General features: G+C 36.4%; 1 protein-coding gene across 1 annotated transcript in view; it reads right to left on the reverse strand.

Annotated features, from left to right (window-relative positions):
* The window catches only part of RFC1 (replication factor C1), a 41,615-nt gene that overhangs the window by 15,896 nt on the left and 13,695 nt on the right, over positions 1-12,024 (reverse strand). Inside the window, exons 14-16 of the mRNA XM_077389211.1 lie at positions 8,911-9,001; positions 3,885-4,066; positions 3,744-3,783 (exon numbers count right to left, since the gene is read on the reverse strand). Coding sequence (XP_077245326.1) covers positions 3,744-3,783; positions 3,885-4,066; positions 8,911-9,001 — 313 coding nt within the window. The remainder of the gene's footprint in view (positions 1-3,743; positions 3,784-3,884; positions 4,067-8,910; positions 9,002-12,024) is intronic.

The following is a 12,024-nucleotide window of genomic DNA, read 5'->3' on the forward strand; positions in this document are numbered from 1 at the left end:
TTTTAGCATCCCCTTCGCAGGAGGATGCCAATCCTGTACAATGGTCTCCCTCCTTTCAACACTAAGACAAACTTCCTTACATCCCTCCCAAAGAGCATATGAAGAGACAAAACGAAAAGGGGGAATACATTTTGCCTAAGCAAGTCAATGATGTGACTTTAATGAAGAGAGAAAGCGGAAATGGAAACACTGTAAAAAACTCTTGCATTCCTTTCTCTCTGCAGGAACCACAGAGTGGCTAACAAGCACACATTTCAAAGGATCTTCCCTTTAGATCTCCAAGGAACCAGCGACCACCCTTCTAGTAAATCTTTAAGATTAGATGGGAAGAATGAAATACCATACCTGAGAAGGATACTACTCCATACTTCCCTGGCGACTCTGCGGTGAATAAATAAATGATCCACTGGTTCTCTTGCGCCTATGCACAATGCACAATGATCCACTATCAACATCCCCCTCTGCCTTAGGAAGTCAATCGTTTGGATCCGACTTTTAACTGTCACCCAGCTGAAAGTGCAGACCGATGGGGGCGCATGGATTTTCCATACTTTTGCTTCAATCGAGAATATAGGGCTAGGCATTAGAGAACTGTAAAAAGATTTGACTGAAAATACCCCAGCAGAATCCCAAATCCATACCCTCATATCCTCCCCGGCTAGGCTGATATAACAACTCTCTAGCAACTCAAAAAATCTAGGCACCTCAGCAAGGTCCCTGTCAAAAAAATTTCTTCTAAAAGATGGGACCCAGATCACCCTGTCTTCACTCCTTTCAAAACAATCTTGAACCACAGCATCCTTTTGGGAAGCAACAGAGAACAAGGCGGGAAATAAGATCTTTAAGGGAGAATGAGAGCACCAAATATCATGCCAACAAATTAATTATGTCTCCCGTATAGACTCTAGAACCAATACCTTGATTAAATCGATGTTTATACGCAATATGTCACGCCAAACTAACACCCCAGGTTTCCTGAATATATCTTTGGACTCCTAATGACCCAATTCGCCCCAGATTTGCTTTCAATGACCTTTGCCCACAGCAGTGCTAGTTATTCACCAAATCTCCACAACCATTTTCCCAAGAGAGAGTAGTTTACTTCCTTAATTCTCCTGATTCCCAGATCACCTCCTTTCAAAGGTTTGCAAACATCTTCCCACGTTACTAATGTGAAACCCTTTTATCTCCTGAACCTCCCCATAAAAACCTTCTTTGAACTTTCTCAATGCGCTTCACAATACTCGTAGGGCACTTGATAATGGAAAGCTGGTATATAGGGATATTCACCAAAACAGCTTTAATTAAAGTTACCCTTCCACCTCAAGAAACAAGATTTCGTTTCCAAGTATCCAATCTTCTCTCAATCCTTTTGACTATAGGATCCCAGGCTCTGATATTCTTGGCCTTCCACCTCAATCCTTCCAGCTTTAATCTTAATCTAATCGTATCGATTGGAGGCAAAAAACAAAAAAGAAACTTGTTCCGAAATAAACTTTCATTGAAGATCACCTCTGAAAATACAATCCATGTAGTATTGTAAAACATCCTTCCTAGCTTCCTTGCTTTGCAGAGAGAGAGAGAGAGAGAGATTGTAAAAGGCGTAAGAGATGAAAGAGAAGGGAAACTCTGGAAGGAATAAAGCCACTTAAAAACACTAAGCCAAACACAAGCCTATTGATATTGGAACCTCTTTTTTAAACAGCTGTCAAAAGTCATTTATCAATGAAATACCATTTTCGCTCTTGCGAGGAAGAAAATATATTTTACCTACACCTGCATTCTCAAAAGAATATTGTGTGTTTTTAATTTTAATTTTCTGCCAGAGAAATAATAAGCCGGCTCTAGCAAGCAAAGCCCTATGTTATGTTGCTTGCAATGTGGTTGATACCACATTTTGCTGAAGGAAAACTTATTAATAGAATTAATTCTGAAAAGAAAACATGAGAAGCTATTCCTACCTTCAACTTTTCTTTTATTTTCCTTGTTTTCTGAAAAGGAAAAAAGAAAGTGAGCCATCGCCACAACTACTCATCATGGTGGCCATTTATGCACTTGCATGTCATGGCATTAAACCAGGCCTAATAAAATGAGTGGCTAGGGTCTTACAATGTCTTTAGTATGGACTATGGACTAAAAGAATGATTTTCTTATAAAAATATATGAAATTATATATAGAGTACCATACCAACCAGGATCAGCGCTCCAGACCGACCCGCGATCCGAAATAGCGAACCGACTTAGCTTACGCTCATCGTACCGCATACCGGGCTACCATCATACCGCGTACCCGCTCCCGTACCACATACCGGAAGGAACCCCGTTCCAATTAACCTTGATTCTAAACTTCCAAATGATGGAGTATTTTTTCAATTTTAAAATTTCATAAATTCTATCACGTCCCAACATTATTAAATCTCAAAAGTCCGGTAAAAAAATCTCATAATTTGGTCTCTAAAAATTTTTCATCTTGTCAAGCACGGATCAACACACTGGTAAACACAAGCATTTCATATGACAGTGATTTTCCTTTAAGTAAATATTGGATCTTTTACATATTTGGTTCGTACATTTTTTTAACAATTTCTGATTTTTTTGGATTTTTCCATATTTTTTAACCATAAAAAGAAATTCCCATGTCTTAAGAGGAGCGAAATGTTTCGAACAAAATCGAAACGAAATGACAGAAACGTTCCACTCCGGTCGCCAAAACGAAACAGCAAACAAAACGAAATTTACAACTAACGTTACGACCCTTTGGAACCTTACCATAGATGCTACTCTTTGGATGGTTTGAAAGGAGAGGAAGATAAGGGTCTTCAAAGGGACTTGTATGCCATCTGCCAAATTATCTTCTCTTTTATGGTGCGAAGGAGAATGGGCGGGAGCAAGTTCAACGATTTCCCTAAGATTAACCACCAAGCTGTTTGGGACTTTGTTAGAAATAGCCACTCCCCACAGGATCGCCCGCCTCGGCAGTGATACGGCCCCTAATTGTGGTGGTTCCAATTTATGAAACCCAAACCGACTGGGATTGGTGGTATTTTCAGAGCCCTTTTGGGTGATCCACTGCAATGCAGAGGAAGTCCTAGCTCTGAACAGTCAGTTCTTTCTCATTGAGTGTGATTTTTGGCTTCTTGACTGTTTAGGGTAACTCCCTCTATCATCAGTTGGGTAAAAGATGGTAAAGATTACACTTGAAGATTCTCGGATGTGATGGAGGAGGTTTTCGACCACATCAAGGGGCGGACAATGTGTTTCCATCACGTGAATCTATTGGCCAATGGAAATGTGGATTCCTTAAACAAGGGCAGATTCATTAGAGAGGTGTTGTCTGTTTGTCACCACTTTCCTTTCGAGGACCATGCTTGAGACTTTGCTTCATTGTTCTTTCTTTTTCCTTTTCTTCGCTTGACCAACCCAATTGAGGTTGCACGCAGCAACGACGCTTACCTGCATCAATCTGACTATTTAATGCAAGAAAGACCCAGAGAGAATAATTCATATCACTTCTGTATTCCAAATAAAGGATTTTCAGGTAAAAGTTACTGATGCACATAATTTATAACCAACAATTTATGTGTGATACCACATTTCTATGGATTAAAGAATAAGGAGTGCTGAAAATCAATGTCAGATAATTTTAGAGAAACTAAAGTAATAAGCAGATAAAGGAATTCCAGAAATAACACACTGGAAGTCTAAAAGAAGGCTTAAACTGGTGAGAAATGAGTGTCAATTACCTGTTCAAGGATCTCCCTTTGGCCATGCATTAAAGCAGCACTGTCAAAAACGGGAAAAAAAAAATCAGACTTTTTTAGTATGTAGAGAATGAAAAGCATCCTTAAAAAAGGCTTCTTAAGTGCTGAACTCAAGCAACATACGGAGTTATGCAAGATGCAAATGAACTACTTTGAGATAGTTGCCACTGCCGATATCTTCGAATCTGTACATTAATTATATCCCCATCTCCAATAGACTCTGCAGCACGGGCAAGAAAGTTCATTCGCTTGACTCCATTATCATCCTTACCGACAGAACTTGGACGATAATTGATATAGTTTTCCTGGCGTAGCATGACAAAAACTCCATGACTTTAAATTACTGATGTCTGAAGAGTAAATTGCATCATAGTTCATTCATTTATGTTAATTTTGCACAGCTAGGTCATTGTGGGATATGTTAGTAATTCGCAAATCTCATAGGAAACTCCAAAATGCTGTGCAGATGGATTTCGATTCACTAATGAAAGTAGATAAATTAATCACAGTGTATGTGAATTTCATTTCATGAAGGGAAGTAGATTCAATAGCCAGTCCTAAGTTAGCATCAAAAGAAATAATTCAGACGGAACATCGTCCAGTTTCCGTTTCTTTTTTTAACTTTTTTTGAATGATATCACCCAGTTTTAGCAAATTTCCGCAGTTAACATCATTACCTGTAAACAATGACTCCTCGTCACTGGTTCATTCAAAACTGAGCTAACATGGCCTAATTAACAAACCTCACATTATGTAGATAAGAAGTAAATTTGCTTCGAGAACAGAAGAAAAAGTTGGCTGTAGTACTATGAGTGTTTGGCTAGCAAAGTTCAGAAAGATATTCAACAATCTTACACTTCATAAAGTACCTGCATTGACAACTAATGAGCAACTGGGATCAACTTTAATTCAGTGCACCATAAAGAGGAAAGTACAGTAAGATCTATTACCACGTCGAAACAAAGAGAGTTGAATTAGTTGACATAAAACCTCCATGTGTTGCCCCTAAAGAACAAGTTGGCTTTTATACCAAATGCCTATCAAATGAGGTGTGACTATCTCCATTCTTTAAGCCTGATTCCAACGAACAGAGCGTGTGCCTCTTTTTTTTCCCGCGGGGGGGGGGGGGGGGGGGGGGGGGGGGGGGGTCTAGACAGATTAATAGTATTGCTGAATTTTTTATGCTGTATCCATATTCTCCTACTCCCATCACCACCTTCCAAGAGCAAATACTCCACCTTTATAACATAAATTCAGTACTATATATAATTTATGCTATTTCAGATATCTAGATCATGTATATAAATATAAAAAGCAGTCATTATATATGTCAACTTTCTTATTTCATTGACAAAGTTATTGTAATGCCCGACCCCACTAAGGGTCGGCATTAGCTATCTTAATTTTTAATTTAGACCGTAGATCGTCCGATCAACAACTTCGGTCGGAAGATCGACGGCTCTTAGTGTATTTTCATCACTTTTATTATATCACATGTTTGGGACATCAAATCATGTCCGTTCGGCGTGATCTAGGCTCCGTTAGATAGGATATTCATTATCTACCCAACGGACCCAAGATCGCGCGATTTAGACGTGATTTGGCGAAGTTATGGGCCTTTTTCCGTTAAGGTGGGGCCTTATGACAGGATTTGTCTTATTATGCCATTTTTTGTTGTTTTAGGGTTTATGGCTCTTGTAAGCCTTCTATAAAAAATATTAAATGACTTATAAGAGTAAAATTTTCCTCGGAAACAAATTTTCATGAAAAATAACTTAAACTGGGGAAAATCTGTAATCAGATTTGTGCCCATGAAATAAAATAGGAAGTAATAAAAACTAATATTGGAAAACCCATTTTCCAATTCAAAGTGACCATACGCACGCCCAATTTTTGGGAGTGTGCGCACGCCCAATGGGCCGCACTAGTTGATTTTAAAAACTATAAGAACTGAAGTTAGTTTCTAAGCTGATAATTTATACCCCTTAAAGAAGTTTCAAATAACTCGGACTCTTGCTATTAATGAAAGAATTAGAATAGAAACAAACTAAGAATAACAAACTAAATAAGAAACAACTCATAACACAAATCAAAGGGGGTATTAAAAACCCAAATCGTGGGTTTTCAAACCCACTTGTGCATGCCCAGGCAAAAAACAGAGAGGGAGAGAGGAAGAAAGAGAGAAAAAGAGAAAGGAAGAAGGAAGGGAAAGAAAAGAAAAGAGAGAAAAAAAGAGAGGAAAGGAGAAGAAGAAAAGAGAGAAAAGGAAGAAGAAGATCTAGGGTTTGATACTTTGATCTTCGCTTCGATTTTTCGTCTTCGAATAAGTGCCCGAAAAACCCGTTTTTTGTATTTCTTGTTCGAAATAGGTGTGGTTGCTTTTATTTGTTTCTGATTTATTCTAATTAGGGTTTCTAGTTATGTTTTATTGATTTGTTGGCTTTCTTTTTAATCAAGAACCTTGTTTTCGGTTTTTCTTTTATGGCCCGTTTGGATACCTCATATTTTGTGTTTGGATTTGGAATTGAGTTTTGAATACGAAATGAATTGATCCGCCAGCTCATGTTGAGAGAGAGAGAGAGAGAGAGAGAGAGAGAGAGAGAGAGGGAAGGAATGGGGTACTTCCTACTGGACGGGAGGGGTTGAGGAGCAAAGAGGGTGAAGGAAACTGTCAGATCTGTGGATTTCCAATTACTTATTCCACAGCATATTTGGAAATCTGATTTTTTTTATTGTCAGTCACTGATTTGGAAATCCAAGGATTGGATTTGGATCCAAATCACAACGCAAAATGGGCTGCAAATGTGAGAAATCCAAATCAAAATCTTCTCGGCATCCAAACGGGCCCTTAAGTTATTTGATCTAAACCTATATAGATATCATATTTTCCATGCATAAAACATTGTTTGGAGTAATCTCAAATTTTTAAGGGATTGTTTTTGAAAGCTTAAGACCATGCTTGTGATTTCCATAGGTTTTTATCACTGTTTTTCAATAAAATCAGCACACAGCAGTGAGATGTGTGGGCTGTTTTGTAAAGACTCCTTCATGTATTTATTATATAATATATAAGTGTTATTTTTCATGAAATATATGATACGTATGTATGTTATATAAGCCTTAAAGGGCTGATTTTCACCAAAATCAGCACCTAGAAAGGTTAGATACTAATTATAAGGATTGTTTTTTAAAATCAGATTTATATAAGTTGAATAAATATCATGTATCAACTGTTTTGTGGGAACATCAGCACTATGCGTGCGTTTTTAAAACAATAGATCGACTGTTTTTTAACAAAAACAGCCCCTTACAAGTATTATTATCATAATAGGACAATGCTTTCTTGGGAAAACATTACTTGTAAGCGTGTTTTGACTTATAAATCAACTATTTTTATAAAAACAGTCCTCTTTGGTGAAGTTTTGATTCTTCAACATTAATCTTTCAAAAAAATCAGCACTTATATGTATTATATATAGTATATACTATATAGATTATGTAAGGTATGAAGACCTTAACTATATATAATAACCAAGTCAAATTATGACTATTTTTATGAGAAATAAACCATGTGTGTGACATGGATAGATTTCTGTGTATGATCTTTGAAAAATCAGCAGTTAGAAATTTATATTTCAAAGCGTTTGTGAATCTTTATAAGGAAAAACAATAAATACGATATAGTTATGAAAGGTGGCTTTTAAGTATAATAGGCTATACATAGGTTTATACGAGGAGTAGCTTGGAAATAGATTTTACAAGTGAAAACTAAAAGGTTGAGACGAATAAATCAGTTTGGGGAGGAATCATTAGCACTTAAACTATTGGAATGACACCCTTGACATTAATCTTTACAAGTTCGTTTGTGATTGATACTTAGAAGCCTTCACTTCATCTTACTCTCAAAAATTCAAAATACTAAGGCAAGTGATAGTTGACTCATGTAATAATGGTTTCGAGAATGATTTTGGTATTATAATCATGTTTCATTGGATGACGTTCTTGCCTCCCAATATCTATATTTTAGAACTGTTAAAATAATTGTTGGAAATAATTATTTTGTGGCAATTGGATTGCGGTATATTTATATATACCCTGACTTGGGTTGCAGTATATTTATATATACCATGACCTGGATTGTGAAATATTTATATATACCATAACTTGGATAGCAGTATATTTATATATACCATGACTTGTGATATTTCTTTTATATGCATTCATACTGTTACTTTCGTTTTCATGCTTATTTATTAATTGTATTGTTTATGCCAGTTCATTTTTCATAATAAATATTATTATAATGCAATCTCATTTTTTTTTACTCTGATTGTGTGAGCCGCTAAGTGAGCTTGCTCTGATTCAGTTTACTACAGGTTTTGTAGGTGAAGAGGACGGGGCCTTTGCAAATAAAGAAACCTATAAGATGGGGAAGAGTCTTCATAGAGTTTTGGAATGACGAAGTCGTCATATTTAGTAGTTGTTTTTACTTCATTTGTCAGACATTGAGTTTTAGTTTATGGATTTGGTTAGGGATTTATTTCAGATTTTCAGTTGATGGTTTGCTTATGATAGTAGTGATAGTTTTAATTGGATGATGTAATAGACAGTTGATTAATGGAATAAGATTGCTAGTTTAATTTTAAATGGGTCTTTGCTTTGAATTGGGCTTGGTCTCGTCTGTGATTTTTAGTCGTCTCTTTTGCTAGTAGCGACCCGATCCGGTTTTGGGTTGTTACAGTTAATAGATGCTTCTTGGCTTTCAAGCCACTCAAATCGTTTTTCAGAACAGTGTCACATCTCCAGCTTCATCCAAATAAGAAGGATATTATTCATCACATTCTAAATCTCAAATATCTGCAGGCACTCCTGCTTATACATTAAAGAATCAGCTAGAAAAGAATTTCCAAGAAAAACAAACGACTTTAGAATTGATCGTAACTCGGAGACGGTATTTCATATACCAATCCCAGACTCCACAATCAAGACTGTACTGGAGTGAGAGAGATAAAATTCCACATGTTATGAGACGCCTAGAAAGAAAATTCTCAAATTGTGAAAGCTAAACTAAATGAAGAAAAAAGCTCATATGAAGGTTATTGCCAGCATACAATAATTTATATGTAAGACAAAAATATAAAGAACAAACCTGAACAATGAGAGGCACCAAGTCAAGATCACACATGCTCAGATCAATTCTCTCATCCATCCGCAGCTTCCCCCCATTATATCCAAATAACCTAAATAAAAAAAAATGAATTAATTAGCACTATCATATATCAATCTACAAACTTTAACAACTTATGTCACCTATTCCATTTCAACATTAATGCAATCAGTGTTAACGTGTTTTTTTTTTTTTTGAATGGTAAAGATAATATATTGAAACCAAAAGGATCAAGACGATCCCACAAATACAAAAGTATGATACAATAGAGAGGAATATCAAACGGATGAGAAAAGAAGAAAACTAGGGGGGAAGAAAATCAAAAAATTCAACGCTCTTCCCAGAAACACCATCTCTGGCCAATTTATCCGCCTCCCCATTTGCCGACCTCTTTACATGGTTGAAAGAAATAGCTGACATCCCTATCATATCCTGAATCTCATCAAACAATGAAAAGAATCTCCATGGAGTTGCCTTCGACCTTCTTAACCACCTAATGACGTTAACAAAGTCACCTTCGACGAATACTTTATTTAGGACTACATTTTGAAGCAATTTAATTCCATGAAGTACTCTTCGACGAATACTTTATTTAGGTCTACATTTTGAAGCAATTTAATTCCATGATGTACGGCGCGTACTTCTGCCTCATTGGGGTCCGCCACTTTGATAGGACCTCTAAAAGCCCATAGTACCTTATGTTGTAACGTGTATTATATAGGTTGTAAGGTCAGTTTGGTCAATACAAGTAGTTTAGAGATTCATTTTCCTTTTTCACCCAAAGTAGGTTCAATACCAACTATTTGATTTTCTAGCAATACTTGATGAAATCCCTTAGGGTCAAAGGAGTACCAAAGCTCTAATCCTTGTTTGAAGGCATAACATGTTAGAAGAGCTGTAAACAAAAGTATTCGAACTTGTGAGGATTAAATCAAGAGATTCATGGGTTGAAAGTGTTCAATAGGGTTGAAATGTCCTGTCAGACAATTTCTCATTTCCTTTTTCGGAGGTGTTTTCTGCCTCCTAAATTCTGAAGCCATACAGTTGACATTAGCCACCATCATAACTGGCTTTCTTTCGGGGACATTTGGGTCAAAAGAAACTTAGCTAGTTCCCTTTTTGGGTGTCTCTCCAGACATCCTGGTAGTAGAAACGTAAGATGCGTGAACACCATCTCTTGCCAGAAATCGAAGGAATTATAAAGCCCTTGAAAAGATTATATTTTGAGGAACGATTTATCACTTCTACAATTATTTCATTTACGATTCTACTAGTGTTTTTACTGATTCCATCAAAGAATTAAAGAGTAAAGTCCTTTAAAAAGTATATTTTGAGGACCAATCTATCACTTCTACAATTATTTCATTTACGATTCTACTAGTGTTTTTACTGATTCCATCGAAGACACAAGAGTTTCTTTCATTCTAGATAGTCCAGACAACCAAGGAAAAGAAAACACTCGACAAAATATAATCTGTGTAATTTAATTGCTGGTGCTGAAATATCATTAGAAACTGCTTTTTTTAACAAAAGGATGGTGCCACAATTGCCAATATTCTCTTATGTTAGCAAATTCTAATAGATTGCAGCTAGATGAGAAGTAAATAATAAAAAATTACCAAATCTGGGGGACCAATTGCAGTGGATGATTAAATGGGTTGGGGTCTCCGAGGGATTACAACAGCAGACATGATCTCTCGAGTGAACTATACTCCTGATTTGGAGTTCATCCCTAGGAGTTCTCCCTTGAATGGTTAGCCAAAAGAAAACCAGCCCTTGGGGAGGGAATAAAGTCCCAAATAAACGGGACACCAGAATCCACGCTGACCATAGCTGAAGTGTAAAATGATTTAAGTATGGTTTTAATTTTCCACATTTTCAAAAAAAAAAAAAAATCCACCGAAACTGACACGAAACGACCGAAATGTTTCTGTTTTCATCCCCACTGAAATACACATTGAAATCAAAACGCATGCCGAAACCAAAACCGTAAGGCATTAACGGTATATTGTATCAGTGTGTTACATAATTATATTCATATAAATTGCATGTGAAATGTGATGTGTGCATTATGTATACATATTTATATCAATTACATGTGAATTGTTGTATGTACTGAAAAATAATACATGTGTGACAGCACATATCACTAGTTGATTGATGTTGTTAAACCATAATGGAAGGTTGTCTTGCTTATATGATGGTTTTTACGTGTGTATTTGTGCTGATTTTACCATTTCATGAAGTTTCAACTTTAAAATCTACCATGTGCATATGTTTCCATTTTCATGGTGACCGAACCAAAATTTAAAACCTTGGATTTGACCGATAGGGACCCCGAACTGGTAGGAAAATTCTCTGCTAAAGTGAAAACCTCACAATTTATCACGCCTGAAAAAGATGGTTGAAACAATGCCTAGATAAATCTTAAATATTTTATAAAGTTTTGTGAATGCATGTGTTTCCATTTTCACGCCAGGAAAAGCAATACAAGCGGCCTCCTTGACTTGGGTATTAGGCGTAAATAATTCTGGGCATCATCAAGATTAAATAGAAGTAGTCTCCAACACCACTTTCCCAAAAAAAACTTGCTTTTGATTTCTTACGCATTTGATAGAGGGACCTCTCTTTGGCCGTAAAAGCTTGGTTTTAATTTCATAAATATTTTATTTTTTCATCATTTGTCCATTTGGATGCCGGAATTTTTTTGGTTCTTGGGACTTTTGTGGAATTTCCGAAGGAAACCCACATTTGGTTGCTAGTTATATAGTGGGCACAAAAGAATCCTATGAACCAAAATAACCCCGCACGAAACCCAAAGCTGGAAAAAAAAGATCCCAGGAACCAAAATAATCCTGCACGAAATCCGAGGAACCAAAATAACCAAAAGAAGAACTTTTTTCTTCACAACAGTTCAAGCAACCAAACAAAGCAAGGGATTTTTATTTTACCTGGATTTTTTTTTCCCCAACATAGTCCGGTCAACCAAGCATGGGATTTTTATTTTACCGGGATACTTCCAGGGAATTTTTTTTCCCCACCAATCTCCCAGGAAGTTTTTTGTTCCACAAAAGTCCCAAGAACCAAAAAAATTCC

The sequence above is a fragment of the Tasmannia lanceolata genome, unplaced genomic scaffold (assembly GCF_043159265.1).
Source record: "Tasmannia lanceolata isolate RefF3 unplaced genomic scaffold, GAP_Taslan_0.1 ptg000008l, whole genome shotgun sequence".
NCBI lineage: Eukaryota > Viridiplantae > Streptophyta > Magnoliopsida > Canellales > Winteraceae > Tasmannia > Tasmannia lanceolata.